Here is a 16,910-nt window from a genome sequence, read left to right as displayed (position 1 = left end):
ACAGCACCATAACTCAGATTAAGGGGAGGAGATACAGCACCATAACTCAGATTAAGGGGAGGAGATACAGCACCATAACTCAGATTAAGGGGAGGAGATACAGCACCATAACTCAGATTAAGGGGAGGAGATACAGCACCATAACTCAGATAAAGGGGAGGAGATACAGCACCATAACTCAGATTAAGGGGAGGAGATACAGCACCATAACTCAGATAAAGGGGAGGAGATACAGCACCATAACTCAGATTAAGGGGAGGAGATACAGCACCATAACGCAGATTAAGGGGAGGAGATACAGCACCATAACTCAGATAAAGGGGAGGAGATACAGCACCATAACTCAGATAAAGGGGAGGAGATACAGCACCATAACTCAGATTAAGGGGAGGAGATACAGCACCATAACTCAGATTAAGGGGAGGAGACACATCACCATAACTCAGATTAAGGGGAGGAGATACAGCACCATAACTCAGATTAAGGGGAGGAGATACATCACCATAACTCAGATTAAGGGGAGTAGATACAGCACCATAACGCAGATTAAGGGGAGGAGACACATCACCATAACTCAGATTAAGGGGAGGAGATACAGCACCATAACTCAGATTAAGGGGAGGAGACACATCACCATAACTCAGATTAAGGGGAGGAGATACAGCACCATAACTCAGATTAAGGGGAGGAGACACATCACCATAACTCAGATTAAGGGGAGGAGATACAGCACCATAACTCAGATTAAGGGGAGTAGATACAGCACCATAACTCAGATTAAGGGGAGTAGATACAGCACCATAACGCAGATTAAGGGGAGGAGATACAGCACCATAACTCAGATTAAGGGGAGGAGATACAGCACCATAACACAGATTAAGGGGAGGAGATACAGCACCATAACGCAGATTAAGGGGAGGAGATACAGCACCATAACTCAGATTAAGGGGAGGAGATACAGCACCATAACACAGATTAAGGGGAGGAGATACAGCACCATAACTCAGATTAAGGGGAGGAGATACAGCACCATAACTCAGATTAAGGGGAGTAGATACAGCACCATAACTCAGATTAAGGGGAGTAGATACAGCACCATAACTCAGATTAAGGGGAGGAGATACAGCACCATAACACAGATTAAGGGGAGGAGATACAGCACCATAACGCAGATTAAGGGGAGGAGATACAGCACCATAACTCAGATTAAGGGGAGGAGATACAGCACCATAACTCAGATTAAGGGGAGTAGATACAGCACCATAACGCAGATTAAGGGGAGTAGATACAGCACAGAGTCAAGAGAAGGAAAGTGACTCATTCACCACGGTACTGATGAATCTCAGCAGCAGCAACTAATAATGGCAACACACTCCCCTTGTCCATGACACTCATAAACCAACACAAACATTAACAAAACATATGAACATTTAACGCTTTGTAAAAGAAAAGGGATCAAATGACGTGTTGTATATCATCACACAGTTTACCTCGTAACCTCGTCGTCTCCTAGCATGCTCTTGGGGACGGGCGAGTAGCGTCCAGGCGTGGCGGGGGTATGGGGCCGGCTCAGGTAGTTGGAAGGGCTGATATGGTTATCCATGTGAGGGGAATACGCTAAAGAAATAACACACACACACACACACAACCTGTATCAATATAAATGGGTCTCCGCCTCAGTGTGTAGATAGATAGCGAGTTAACATTAGCGGCTAATGCTAAGAAAAGTTATAAAATGCTGCTTAGTGAGGGAGGCGCTAGGCTAATAGCTTCACCTTGAGCCAGCCCTGGTACAGACAGAGGCAGAGCAGGATACTATAAAACACATGCTTTATGGCTCCCCTGACAGGGGGAGGTAATCTCCTTAAATGAAGAACACCTTCAGCAATGGGACAAGCACCACAACAGAACAATCAATAACATTGTCTAGGTGAAATAATGGAACGTTCCGCCTGGCACTGGACAGGGCTGGCCCATAGGAAACACGGAACGTTCCACCTGGCACTGGACAAGGCTGGCCCATAGGAAACACGGAACGTTCTGCCTGGCACTGGACAAGGCTGGCCCATAGGCAACACGGAACGTTCTGCCTGGCACTGGACAAGGCTGGCCCATAGGAAACACGGAACGTACGGAACGTTCCGCCTGGCACTGGACAGGGCTGGCCCATAGGAAACACGGAACGTTCCACCTGGCACTGGACAGGGCTGGCCCATAGGCAACACGGAACGTTCCACCTGGCACTGGACAGGGCTGGCCCATAGGCAACACGGAACGTACGGAACGTTCCGCCTGGCACTGGACAGGGCTGGCCCATAGGAAACACGGAACGTTCCACCTGGCACTGGACAGGGCTGGCCCATAGGCAACACGGAACGTACGGAACGTTCCGCCTGGCACTGGACAAGGCTGGCCCATAGGAAACACGGAACGTTCCACCTGGCACTGGACAGGGCTGGCCCATAGGCAACACGGAACGTTCCACCTGGCACTGGACAGGGCTGGCCCATAGGCAACACGGAACTTTCCACCTGGCACTGGACAGGGCTGGCCCATAGGCGACACGGAACGTTCCACCTGGCACTGGACAGGGCTGGCCCATAGGCAACAAAGCAAGACTGAAGTGAACTATTAAGAAATAAGGGAAAATATTTTATAATATTATAATATCATAAAATATGATTTCATTGGCATATTAAAGCAATACTTTTAGTTTATTGAAGTGAGAAACGAGCCCAATATACGTGTCCCGAAACGTAAACGTGGCATGAACAGTGATTACAACCAATGTCTTCCACCAATGTCATATTTCCTAAGTCTGCAGAGAGACAGTGTGTCACCCATGGTATAGTCAGCTACAGTCAGGGGGACAGACAGGGGGTCACCCATGGTATAGTCAGCTACAGTCAGGGGGACAGACAGTGGGTCACCCATGGTATATTCAGCTACAGTCAGAGGAACAGACAGTGGGTCACTCATGGTATATTCAGCTACAGTCAGAGGGACAGACAGTGGGTCCACCCATGGTATATTCAGCTACAGTCAGAGGGACAGACAGTGGGTCCACCCATGGTATATTCAGCTACAGTCAGGGGGACAGACAGTGGGTCACCCATGGTATATTCAGCTACAGTCAGAGGAACAGACAGTGGGTCACCCATGGTATATTCAGCTACAGTCAGAGGGACAGACAGTGGGTCACCCATGGTATATTCAGCTACAGTCAGAGGGACAGACAGTGGGTCACCCATGGTATATTCAGCTACAGTCAGAGGGACAGACAGTGTGTCACCCATGGTATATTCAGCTACAGTCAGGGGGACAGACAGTGGGTCCACCCATGGTATATTCAGCTACAGTCAGAGGGACAGACAGTGAGTCACCCATGGTATATTCAGCTACAGTCAGGGGGACAGACAGTGGGTCACCCATGGTATATTCAGCTACAGTCAGGGGGACAGACAGTGGGTCACCCATGGTATATTCAGCTACAGTCAGGGGGACAGACAGTGGGTCACCCATGGTATATTCAGCTAGTTAAATAGCAAGCCATTCACCCTGCTTCTAAACAGGAACCCGTCCTCCTTCATAGTCTGGCTCAGATTGGACCTACTACTGTAAACTCTATTCTAATGCCTATTGGTCCAGATACAGGCCCGCTGTACGTACTCCCTCCCCACTGACTCACTGTGCCCATTGGATTACTGCTGTAGCTATTGGGGTCAGCAGCCAGCGACCCGCTGTGTCTGGGTGGCCTTAACGATTACATTTGTCTTTGTCCTATATTCCTCTCAGACCCACTGACACATGTTCTGTCATAATACTGACCCTTTACACAGAATGTATACAATAATAAACTGGGCCGCTAGCAAATTAGCCCTTTGAAGGATGCTAGTGGTTATCTATGGTAACACACGGGGGGAAGCTAATAATTAGCATTTTACCCCTTTTGATGGGTTGCTAGTAGTTATCTATGGTAACACACGGGATGGCTAGCATTTAGCATGCATCCGTTTGGGAAGCTAGAGATATTATGTTTTCATTGATTAGCTTTCAGTCTGTAGTTCTGTGAAGTTGTGTATCGATGTAGCATCCCTCCATGGGAGTCCCACACCACACGGCTCCCTTCACATAGCCAGGGCCACGTTCAGTAGCCAAACGTTGCAGATAGAAATGCCATGAATAGAGCCGACCTGATTCCATATTGTAGGCTACATGTCAGAAAAGCATGTTTATTCTACATCGTATATTAGCATCTGAACGTTAACAAAACGTCCTGATGAACACTCCCCTGCTGTCACAGCTACCCGGGGATAATTGGAAACAATGGGATGACCGTGTGTGTGTGTGTGTGTGTGTGTGTGTGTGTGTGTGTGTGTGTGTGTGTGTGTGTGTGTGTGTGTGTGTGCGCACACTCACAGTTGGTGATGTCGGGGGGAGCGAAACTGTCGTTCATGAAGACACTGGTGGGCTTCGCCACTTTCAAGTAAACCACATCAGGGGTGTTTTTCAAGGCTGCCACGGCATCCTCGTGACTCACGTCCTCAAGGCAAGCGCTATTTACCTGGAGGGAGAGAGAGGTAGTCAGATGGCTCATCAGTTGGTTACAAACAGTAGGAGACATGGCAGGCAAACAAACTGTCATTGTTTTCAACATGACCTAACTGAATCGAAGTCAAGTACTTCAAGGAATCTTTTAAGTGAAGGGTTTGTTAAGTTAGCTATTGTATCAGGTGAAATTGTAAGGCAATAGTGCCCTGACCTGAGCAAGTCAACGGTAAAGGTGAAATGGTATGGTACCCATGACACTGTGCCATCAAACCAATCAACAGAGTCTTTCCTGCACTCATTTTGGCTATGAATAACATGTTACGCAATTATACAATTCCTAACTATCCCAATATTTGATTTACTCAATAGTGTGAAACGATGTCAACTTTAAGGGGGGGGGGGTGTTCAAAGCTTGGGCTGGTAATATCTCCATTTGAATTAAAGGGAAAGTCTCATTATGGGTCATTTGGATCAGGAGAGTCGATGGGAATCAGTCTCTACTGTGGCATTTATTGTAGACGACTTCTGAATTCCCTTTAAGATGATTGGAGGAACTTTGGAAGACTTCCTGACAATCGTCCAGAAACATCCCATGATAAATCACTGTGATGTACAACGGGATGTTTCTGGAGGATTGTCACATGACACACTGCCAGACAGACATGGAGATAGCTAATGCCAAACTGTATCTACCAGAGAAGAGGACATGGTGAGCCTTCACACAAATAACCAACCCATAATGTGATACTGCTGTACCTACAAACCAATCAAGTTGACTCCATGCCTGTCTGACTCTGTACCGGTACACCCTGTATATGGCCTCCACATTGACTCTGTACCGTAACACCCTGTATATAGCCTCCACATTGACTCTGTACCGGTACCCCATGTATATAGCCCCCACTATTGTTATATTACTGCTGCTCTTTAATCATTTGTTATTCTTGTCTCTTTTGTTGTGTGGCATTTTCTTAAAACGGCATTGTTGGTTAAGGGCTCGTAAGTAAGCATTTCACTGTAAGGTCTACACCTACACCTATTGTATTCGGCACATATGACAATTTTTGTTGTTTTTGATTTGAGCAATGTTTAATTCGATATATGCAATATGTACTAGCTACTGGGCACAAACTGATTGAATCGATGTTGTTTCAATGTAATGTAAAAAAAAATATATATATATATATATATATAGCAATGTGATGATGCTGAATCAATGTGGAAAACTGATTGGATTCGCACAAAGTCACCGATGTCAAGCCTCTTAATTTGTGTCTTTTATAATAACAATATAATATGTAATTTACCAGACACTTTTTCCCTAAGTGACTTACAGTCATGCATACATATGACTGTAAGGGTGGTCCTGGGAATCAACGACATGCTCTTCCACTTGGCTAACAGGTGACCGCAACTGTAAAACTAAAACCAAATGACATGAGTCAAATTGTTGTTGATTTCAGGTCAAATTCACGTTAGTCGACAACTCAATCAAATGTCAATGTCCAGCGAGAAGTCTTTCATTAAGTAAACTCAGCAAAAAAAATAAACGTCCCTTTTTCAGGACCCTGTCTTTCAAAGATAATCCGTAAAAATCCAAATAATTTCACAGATCTTCATTGTAAAGGGTTTAAACACTGTTTCCCATGCTTGTTCAATGAACCATAAACAATGAATGAACATGCACCTGTGGAACGGTCATTAAAGACACTAACAGCTTACAGACGGTAGGCAATTAAGGTCACAGTTATGAAAACTTAGGACACTAAAGAGGCCTTTCTACTGACTTTGAAAAACACCAAAAGAAAGATGCTCAGGGTCACTGCTCATCTGCGTGAATGTGCCTTAGGCATGCAGCAAGGAGGCATGAGGACTGCAGATGTGGCCACAGAAATAAATCGCAATGTCCGTACTGTGAGACGCCTAAGACAGCACTACAGGGAGACAGGAAGGACAGCTGATCGTCCTCGCAGTGGCAGACCACGTGTAACAACACCTGCACAGGATCGGTACATCTGAACATCACACCTGCAGGACAGGTACAGGATGGCAACAACTGCCCGAGTTACACCAGGGACGCACAATCTCTCCATCAGTGCTCAGACTGTCCGCAATAGGCTGTGAGAGGCTGGACTGAGGGCTTGTAGGCCTGTTGTAAGGCAGGTCCTCACCAGACATCGGCAACAACGTCGTCTATGGGCACAGACCCACCGTTGCTGGACCAGACAGGACTGGCAAAAAGTGCTCTTCACTGACGAGTCGCGGTTTTGTCTCGCCAGGGGTGATGGTCGGATTTGCGTTTATCGTCGAAGGAATGAGCGTTACACCGAGGCCTGTACTCTGGAGAGGGATCGATTTGCAGGCAATCCCAACGCTGTGTGTTACAGGGAAGACATCCTCCTCCCTCATGTGGTACCCTTCCTGCAGGCTCATCCTGACATGACCCTCCAGCATGACAATGCCACCAGCCATACTGCTCATTCTGTGTGTGATTTCCTGCAAGACAGGAATGTCAGTGTTCTGCCATGGCCAGCGAAGAGCCCGGATCTCAATCCCATTGAGCATGTCTGGGACCTGTTAGATCAGAGGGTGAGGGCTAGGGCCATTCCCTCCAGAAATGTCCGGAACCTTGCAGGTGTGTTGGTGGAAGAGTGGGCTAACATCTCACAGCAAGAACTGGCAAATCTGGTGCAGTCCATGAGGAGGAGATGCACTGCAGTACTTAATGCAACTGGTGGCTACACCAGATACTGACTGTTACTTTTGATTTTGACCCCCCCTTTGTTCAGGGACACATAATTCCATTTCTGTTAGTCACATGTCTGTGGAACTTGTTCAGTTTATGTCTCAGTTGTTGAATCTTATGTTCATACAAATATTTACACATGTTAAGTTAGCTGAAAATAAACACAGTTGACAGTGAGAGGACGTTTCTTTTTTTGCTGAGTTTAGATGTCTCTACATTGTTATGTTCTTACAGCCAATAGTTTGTCTCCTATCTGCAGCCTCTGGTCTTTGTGTGCAGCCCCTCCCTCGATGACCTTGGTGACATAGATGCTGTTGTCTCCTGGAATGTGCTGGTTCCCTACTCCCCCCGCAATACTGAATCCTAGCCCTGAAGAGAGGGAGGGACAGAGGAGAGACGGAAAGAGCGAGAAAAGAGAAAGAAAAGGGTAGAGAGAGAGGGAGGGAGAGTAGGGTAGAGAGAGGGAGAGGGAGAAAGAGAAGGGTAGAGAGAGAGGGAGAGAGAAAGAGAAGGGTAGAGAGAGAGGGAGGGAGAAAGAGAAGGGTGGAGGGAGAAAGAGAAGGGTAGAGAGAGAGGGAGAGAGAAAGAGAAGGGTAGAGAGCGAGGCAGGGAGAGAGAGAAGGGTAGAGAGCGAGGCAGGGAGAGAGAGAAGGGTAGAGAGCGAGGCAGGGAGAGAGAGAAGGGTAGAGAGCGAGGCAGGGAGAGAGAGAAGGGTAGAGAACAAGGCAGGGAGAGAGAGAGAAGGGTAGAGAGGGAGGGAGAAAGAGAAGGGGAGTACATTACAACACAATATAACAGTATAAATACTATATTAATTCAGAGCAGTGGTTCCCAAACCTTTTCACTCAGGCCCCCCTTCCATCATTTTGCAGGTTTAAAGATTATTTCCTTCAATTCTATACATTTTGCCATGGGGTGGAGATTTTATTTTTTTATTTAAAGCTAATTTCCTTCAATTCTACACATTTTGCCATGGGGTGGAGAGAACATTTTGCAGTTTTAAAGCACATTTCCTGCTATTCTACACATTTTGTCATGTACTAGGTGTGTTCATGTGATGAGCAACTCAAACATTACAAAAAACAGGTATCTGACATCCAACTGGGCAAAAACTGTCTGAATCAATGTTGCTTCCACATCATTTCAACAACCAATGTGATGACGGTGAATCAACGTGGAAAACTGATTGGATTTGAAGAAAGGTATCAACGTCAAGGGCATTTAGACTTTTTTCCCCACCCAACTTTCAACCTAAATCCAATGACAAGGTGACATTTTTGGTTGATTTCCCGTTGAATTCCCGTTAGTTAAAATGAGGTCTGTTCCCAGTGGGGGGGGGGGGGGGGGGGGGATAGTTGATCTGGGCACGGTTCCCATAGCGTTGGAACTTAGGCTTACGAGTGTATTTAACGATGCGTCTTGCCTACAACAGCCAAAGACGTAACATGCGTTTCCCAGAACAACCACGCAGAGAGAACGTTCACTGTAAGTGAGTCGTTGAGGCATGTGTTGACACTGATAGGATGGAAAGAAAGGGAGCGCTGTTCACGGATCAGATTTCTCCATTCAAATCTTACCGTTAACATCATAGTTATTCCACAAACACTGACGATGGATCAGCTCATAGGAGGAGATCACCTATGGCTGCAAATATTGAGGCAGATTTATCTCATGTTTAGCCTATAATATTGTACTTTGTTAAGATGTGGAACATTATTGCATACATGTGAGGCTACACAGCATAAAATATATTGGATGACAAGACAGCAGCCAAATAAAACAAAATGAACATTACATTTATTTCAATATCATTGAAATATATAGGCCTATGTAGTCTATACTGTAGGTAGGCTGTTTATCTTATAATGCAGTCATCTCGGGTTTTCATTTGAAGCCTATTTTTAATCCTTCGCTTGTTTGTAACAAAGACATTTGCAACTTTTGTATTTGTAGTCAACGTCGTTGTGAGAGTTATCGGCGGTCACAAGAGAGACGGATGCCTTGATTCTATGTTTAACGGGAGGTCTTTCTGCGTACAACGTGACGTGGTAGGGGGGAAACATCTAACGACGGACTTCGCGTTGTTCTATGAGTGCTCTGATGGGAGTCGGTAAACAAGTGCACTTTCAGTAATGACAGTTTTGGGAAACAGCTCGGAGATTTAACGATGCTCCTAACAAAAGCTTCTAACGATGAACTTAGCCTTATTAAGATGCTTTTTGGGAAACCGGGCCCTAGACATTTCTGACAAGTTATAAATAACTCTCTAAGATCTGCAATGACTGACATTACAAGAGGAAAACTGGTGATGCACTACCCCCATTTAGAAGTAGCACCTTGTGCATTCTACTATTACAACAGCACGCCCCACAGTTTGGGAGCCGCTAATTCAGAGGGTATCACTAGGAGCACAATGAACCACAGTGAGTAAATAACAGGCAGCAGAAAGTTACATATCAACTCAACACATCACTAGAGTGTAGCTTTAATCTCCACAGTGACAGACAGTCCCCTTTACCTTTGGGACCTTTGACTAGTTTGAGCTCCAGGATCTTCTCCGAGAGGGCTTTTCTCCTGCGGATGTAGAGCCTGACGATGCAGCCGGCCTCCTTCAGGGCCTCCACAGCCTTACTGTGGGTCACGTCCCTCACGTCAGCCTCGTTCACTCTCAGGATGCAGTCATTCACTCTGCAGGAAGAGTCAAATACATCAGTCATTCACTCTGCAGGAAGAGTCAAATAAATCAGTCATTCACTCTGCAGGAAGAGTCAAATACATCAGTCATTCACTCTGCAGGAAGAGTCAAATACATCAGTCATTCACTCTGCAGGAAGAGTCAAATAAATCAGTCATTCACTCTGCAGGAAGAGTCAAATACATCAGTCATTCACTCTGCAGGAAGAGTCAAATAAATCAGTCATTCACTCTGCAGGAAGAGTCAAATACATCAGTCATTCACTCTGCAGGAAGAGTCAAATACATCAGTCATTCACTCTGCAGGAAGAGTCAAATACATCAGTCATTCACTCTGCAGGAAGAGTCAAATACATCAGTCATTCACTCTGCAGGAAGAGTCAAATACATCAGTTATTCACTCTGCAGGAAGAGTCAAATACATCAGTTATTCACTCTGCAGGAAGAGTCAAATACATCAGTCATTCACTCTGCAGGAAGAGTCAAATACATCAGTCATTCACTCTGCAGGAAGAGTCAAATACATCCGTCATTCACTCTGCAGGAAGAGTCAAATACATCAGTCATTCACTCTGCAGTCAGGAGAATTAAATACATCCGTCATTCACTCTGCAGTCAGGAGAATTAAATACATCCGTCATTCACTCTGCAGTCAGGAGAACAATTACTACATTTGCACACACTGTATATAGATTTTTCTATTGTGTTATTGACTGTATGTTTGTTTATCCCATGTGTAACTCTGTTGTTTTTGTCGCACTGCTTTGCTTTATCTTGGCCAGGTCGCAGTTGTAAATGAGGACTTGTTCTCAACTGGCCTACCTAGTTAAATAAAAAATAAAAATTTAGCCAGGAGAATCAAATACATCAGTCATTCACACTTTATCCAGGGGAATCAAATACATCAGTCATTCACACTTTAGCCAGGGGAATCAAATACATCAGTCATTCACACTTTAGCCAGGAGAATCAAATACATCAGTCATTCACACTTTAGCCAGGGGAATCAAATACATCAGTCATTCACACTTTAGCCAGGGGAATCAAATACATCAGTCATTCACACTTTAGCCAGGGGAATCAAATACATCAGTCATTCACACTTTAGCCAGGGGAATCAAATACATCAGTCATTCACACTTTAGCCAGGAGAATCAAATACATCAGTCATTCACACTTTAGCCAGGGGAATCAAATACATCAGTCATTCACACTTTAGCCAGGGGAATCAAATACATCAGTCATTCACACTTTAGCCAGGGGAATCAAATACATCAGTCATTCACACTTTAGCCAGGGGAATCAAATACATCAGTCATTCACACTTTAGCCAGGGGAATCAAATACATCAGTCATTCACACTTTAGCCAGGAGAATCAAATACATCAGTCATTCACACTTTAGCCAGGGGAATCAAATACATCAGTCATTCACACTTTAGCCAGGGGAATCAAATACATCAGTCATTCACACTTTAGCCAGGGGAATCAAATACATCAGTCATTCACACTTTAGCCAGGGGAATCAAATACATCAGTCATTCACACTTTAGCCAGGGGAATCAAATACATCAGTCATTCACACTTTAGCCAGGGGAATCAAATACATCAGTCATTCACACTTTAGCCAGGGGAATCAAATACATCAGTCATTCACACTTTAGCCAGGGGAATCAAATACATCAGTCATTCACACTTTAGCCAGGGGAATCAAATACATCAGTCATTCACACTTTAGCCAGGGGAATCAAATACATCAGTCATTCACACTTTAGCCAGGGGAATCAAATACATCAGTCATCAGAGGCCCATTATCAGCAACCATCACTCCTGTGTTCCAATGGCACGTTATGTTAGCTAATCCAAGTCGATAATTTTTCTTGCCAATTTCTCGCATGGAATAGCCTTCATTTCTCAGAACAAGAATAGACTGACGAGTTTCAGAAGGAAGGACTTTGTTTCTGGACATTTTGAGCCTGTAATCGAACCCACAAATGCTGATGCTCCAGATACTCAACTAGTCTAAAGAAGGCCAGTTTTATTGCTTCTTTAAATCAGAACAACAGTTTTCAGCTGTGCTAACATAATTGCAAAATGGTTTTCTAATGATCAATTAGCCTTTTAAAATTATAAACTTGGATTATCTAACACAACGTGCCATTGGAACACAAGAGTAATGGTTGCTGATAATGGGCCTCTGTACGCCTATGTAGATATTCATTTAAAATCAGCCGTTTCCAGCTACAATAGTCATTTACAACATTAACAATGTCTACACTGTATTTCTGATCAATTTGATGTTATTTTAATAGACAACATTTTTTGCTTTTCTTTCAAACACAAGGATATTTCTAAGTGACCCCAAACTTTTGAACTGTAGTGTATGTAAACAGACTGCTACAGGCTTTTCCATATATATTTTGAGGTTGGACGTTAGCACGTTGGGCGCACTGATTGGTGTCACCACATTAGTCAGTATGTTACACCTGTGCTGGCTTGTCATCTCGTTAGTCAGAAGATGTTTCACTTGTCTGGCCCAGGTGCTATTTACAGCGGAAGTATTCAGACCCCTTGACTTTTGTTATGTTACAGCCTTATTCTAAAATGGATTAAATAAATAAAAATACTCAATCTACACACAATACCCCTTTAATGACAAAGCGAAAACAGTGTTTTAGATAATTGTTTTAAATTTGCTCCACATTTTGCTCCACTTTTCAGGTTTGCGTCCTGTCTTTAAGTTTGGTGTGGGTTTTAATTTTGTTTGCCTCTTCTTGGGCAAATTTAGTGGGCTCTCACGGTGGGTGTAATTTAGGTTCCAGATGTTGTTGCTAGGCAACTTTCAGTGGACATCCCCATGAGTGTCTCTCAGAACCCCTCCTAGAACCCCTCCTAGAACCCCTCCTAGAACCCCACATGTTTACTTTTGGCTGTTAGTTCCCCCTTCTGTTTGAGCGACACTTTTGGGTTTCTTGCTGGGGAACGTAACACAGACCATCAATGCCTCCATTTACAGTACCAGTCAAAGGTTTGGACACACCTACTCATTCAAGGGTTTTTCTTTATTTTGACTATTTTCTACATTGTAGAATAATAGTGAAGACATCAAAACTATGAAATAGCACATATGGAATCATGTAGTAACCAAAAAATATATTTTATATTTGCGATTCTTCAAAGTAGTCACCCTTTGCCTTGACAACAGCTTTGCACACACTTGACATTCTCTCAACCAGCTTGACCTGCAGCTTCAGGCTATTCAGCGTGGGAACTGTGGGGACCCTGGGTCCCAGTAGACTACACGTAGCTATGTGTGTAGAAAACATTTCATAACAGGTAAGACATTTAACTTGTTTAGTATAGTCTGTTTGTAACCACACTCACTACTAGCTGTATAGTCTGTGTTGTTGGTCATGGCTAGATAAAATATGTACAAACTGAGTACACATTCGAGAAGTTCCCTCTGTGCTCCGTTTCGCATACTTTGATTTGGATTCATACTCCGACTCTCCCGTTCTCCATTTTGCATGCTCCGAGCACGGTAGTATGAATCTTGAGAAACACCAAACGGACACGCACGTAACGTTACGTGGCTGCTAGCACCGTCATGAAAAGAGGCACGATTGAAGCCAAGCAGTGAGAACGCTCTGGTGCAGGCAATGTTGAAAAGTCATCTGTACTTATCTTAAAAGTCGTTTTGTAATTGACAAAAAACCCCAAAGCAAACAAGAAAAATGCCTTTGAAAAAGGTTGTTTCTGCTGTGAGCAAATGGGGTAACCTAGGTAACCACAGGTCGTTTCCCCCCCAACAGGGGTCGGCAGGACTGCGACGTTCCATTTAATACCGACTGGGACTTTGGAATCATTACCTCTGAAACTGTCCGGCTAGCTAACAAAAACATAGTGTGAATATATCTGCGTTCTGTCTTATAACAGCAGGACCAAACTACGGTTGACCAACTCCCTGATCAAAATGGCTGCCGTTTCTCCCATCATAAGGAGGGTTCATGTCCACTCCAGTTGTTGTCATTCCTAATCCTATGATGACGGTACCTGAGACGTTCATCCTGAGCTGCAGCTCCCCCAGGGATAATCTTGGTGATGAAGATACTGGGGTCTTCGCCGATGTGGGGGTTATCTGTCCCCCCAGCAATACTGAAGCCCAACCCAGAGTTACCCTACGACGAGGGGCAGAAGAGAGAAACGGGCTTTGGTTCAGATCAACTGTTATGTCATATAAAGCCATATGTTCAACATACAATATGTAGACGCATTACAATGTTATCATGATGTGCTCTACAGTACAGCATTAAGTATACTGTTTAATTAAAATATAATCATCAAATATTCCATCATTTCTATATGCTGTATAGCATTATGAGTACATCCCCACTTCAAATAATGACACATTCAGGCTGTATTATACTGAGTGTATTATACTCCATAGTTAGGACCCATTTCAATGTAAATGTCTGTGTATGGCTGGGGGGGTTATGTGTGTAATGGGAGCTATGTATGGTTGGAGAAGGGAAGTGGCAGTGTAGTGTAGATTATAGGGCAGTCGTATAGGGCCTGACTACATAGCCTTAACTAAGGCTCAGTGTGTGGTTGTGGTTGGGGGCGGTGTGCGTGTCTCTGTGACAGAACAGTGCATTGTGTCTTAATGTAGAGTTAGTGATGCAAACGCAGATAGTGGCTGAATCAGGTCAGGAAGAGAAGAGGGAAGAGAGAGGGAAGAGAGGAGGGAAGAGAGAGGGAAGAGAGGAGGAAGAGAGAGGGAAGAGAGAGGGAAGAGAGGAGGAAGAGAGAGGGAAGAGAGGAGGAAGAGAGGAGGAAGAGAGAGGGAAGAGAGGAGGAAGAGAGAGGGAAGAGAGGAGAAAGAGAGAGGGAGGAGAGAGGGAAGAGAGGAGGAAGAGAGAGGGAAGAGAGGAGGAAGAGAGAGGGAAGAGAGGAGAAAGAGAGAGGGAAGAGAGGAGAAAGAGAGAGGGAAGAGAGGAGGAAGAGAGGAGGAAGAGAGAGGGAAGAGAGGAGAGCCCTGCAGCTGCAGGCAGACACAGAAACAGTTTCCTTCTCCTCTCCCTGCTCCTCTCCCTCCTTCTCTCTCTGCTAACCTTTAGATACAAATCGAAACCTTCAATTTAATTAAAAAACTTTAATTTACATAGAAAACCTAAGTATAAAGGCACATATTTAATGGAAAGGAGAACCATGGATGATGGGTTTAAACGGAGACGTGATGTTCCCTCTTACTTACCCGTTCCAGTGTGATCTCCTCATATTCATAATCTGCTTCAGATCCATTCGCCTGAAAGACAACACACAAGACATCAGCCAATCATCATCAGGGGGGAATCATAAAGAGAGCTGTCTACATTGGCCCAGGAGATGGTGCCTATACTGGAAAGATGGAACATGAGACGATTGAAAGATCAATCCGTCTCTCCCACTAGATGTCTCATTTTGATGACCTATTCCTCCTCAAACCCCAAACTGAAGATGTTAAAGAAAGAGGTGTGAGGGACTGTAGCTACAACAAACAGTGGCTGTGTGAGATCAGAGCAGAGCTCCCATCCTCAGTAGCAGCCTTATAAAAGGGCAGGACAGGCTGGCTATCAATGTGAAAATCCCCTCTGCTCTGTGGGGAATAGTGCAGCAATGTGCAGCAGGCAGGGTGGCAGCAGGGCTTTCTGAGCAGAGCACAGCGCTAATGCTGTCGTCTTGTGTGGCGCGAGGGGATAATCTCCACAGGATTAGAGGTGATAGGCGTGTTGGGGGAGAGAGGATGACAGCAGGACTGCTCTGTCCCCGCCCAACACACCATAACCACCAGCGATGTAGGGGTAAAACATCATTTAAAAAAATATATTAAAAGTGGGTAAACTATAAACTCTAGTTGGTGATGGAGATAATAGGAACAACCACTGATATGAACCAAAATATATGATATTTTTTAAAACTATTATTTGATTGTATTTTCATGCAGGTTTATAGGGAAAGCCCAATGCAATTTTATGTACTTCAGAATTACACAAAATGAACATCAGATCATCCGTCCCAAAATAGTTAATTTGGACTGGACACTTTCATGTTATTTCACACAAAGCAGTTTTAAAAATAGTTTTTTTTATACATACAGTGCCTTCAGAAAGTATTCATACTCCTTGACTTATTCCACATTTTGTTGTTTTACAGCCTGAATTCAAAATGGATTCAATATATTTCCCACCTATTTACACACAATACCACATAATGACAAAGTGAAAACATGTTTTTAGATTTTTTTTTTGCAAATGTACTGAAAATGAAATACAGAAATATCTCATTTACATTAGTTTTCACACCTCTGAGTCAATACATGTTAGAATCACCTCTGGCAGCGATTACAGCTGTGAATCTTTCTGGGTAAGTCTCTAAGAGCTTTGCACGCCTGGATTGTACAATACTGTATTTGGCCATTATTCTTTTAAAGATTCTTCAAACTCTGTCAAGTTGGCTGTTGATCATTGCTAGACAACCATTTTCAAGTCTTGTCATAGATTTTCAAGACGATTTAAGTCAAAACTGTAACTAGGCCACTCGGGAACAATTAATGTTGTCTTGGTAAGCAACCAGTGTAGATATGGCTTTGTGTTGTAGGTTATTGTCCTGCTGAAACATGAATTTGTCTCACAGTGTCTGTTGGAAAGCAGACAACCAGGTTTTCCAATAGGATTTTGCCTGTGCTCTCCTCTATTCCATTTCTTTTTATCCTAAAAAACTCCCTAGCCGATGACAAGCATACCCATAACATGATGCAGCCACCACCATGCTTGAAAATATGAAGAGTGGCACTCAGTGATATGTGGTCTTGGATTTGCCCCAAATATATATAACGCTTTTTATTCAGGACATAAAGTTAATTTCTTTGTCACATTTTTTTC

At 44.0% G+C, this 16,910-nt stretch overlaps 1 protein-coding gene across 14 annotated transcripts in view; it reads right to left on the bottom strand.

The window, feature by feature from the left end:
- LOC139541722 (disks large homolog 1-like) overlaps positions 1–16,910 on the bottom strand; it is a 269,358-nt gene that overhangs the window by 78,015 nt on the left and 174,433 nt on the right. For all 14 annotated transcript variants that reach the window (XM_071346676.1, XM_071346677.1, XM_071346678.1 and 11 more), the window contains 6 exons: positions 15,245–15,295; positions 14,044–14,168; positions 9,816–9,985; positions 7,530–7,666; positions 4,420–4,564; positions 1,491–1,617 (listed from right to left, as the gene is read on the bottom strand). In XM_071346676.1, the coding sequence (XP_071202777.1) occupies positions 1,491–1,617; positions 4,420–4,564; positions 7,530–7,666; positions 9,816–9,985; positions 14,044–14,168; positions 15,245–15,295 (755 nt within the window). The remainder of the gene's footprint in view (positions 1–1,490; positions 1,618–4,419; positions 4,565–7,529; positions 7,667–9,815; positions 9,986–14,043; positions 14,169–15,244; positions 15,296–16,910) is intronic.

This window comes from Salvelinus alpinus, chromosome 16 (genome assembly GCF_045679555.1).
Source record: "Salvelinus alpinus chromosome 16, SLU_Salpinus.1, whole genome shotgun sequence".
Classification (NCBI taxonomy): Eukaryota; Metazoa; Chordata; class Actinopteri; order Salmoniformes; family Salmonidae; genus Salvelinus; species Salvelinus alpinus.
Note: the sequence above shows the minus strand (reverse complement) of the source record. Positions and strands in the feature narration are given on the sequence as shown.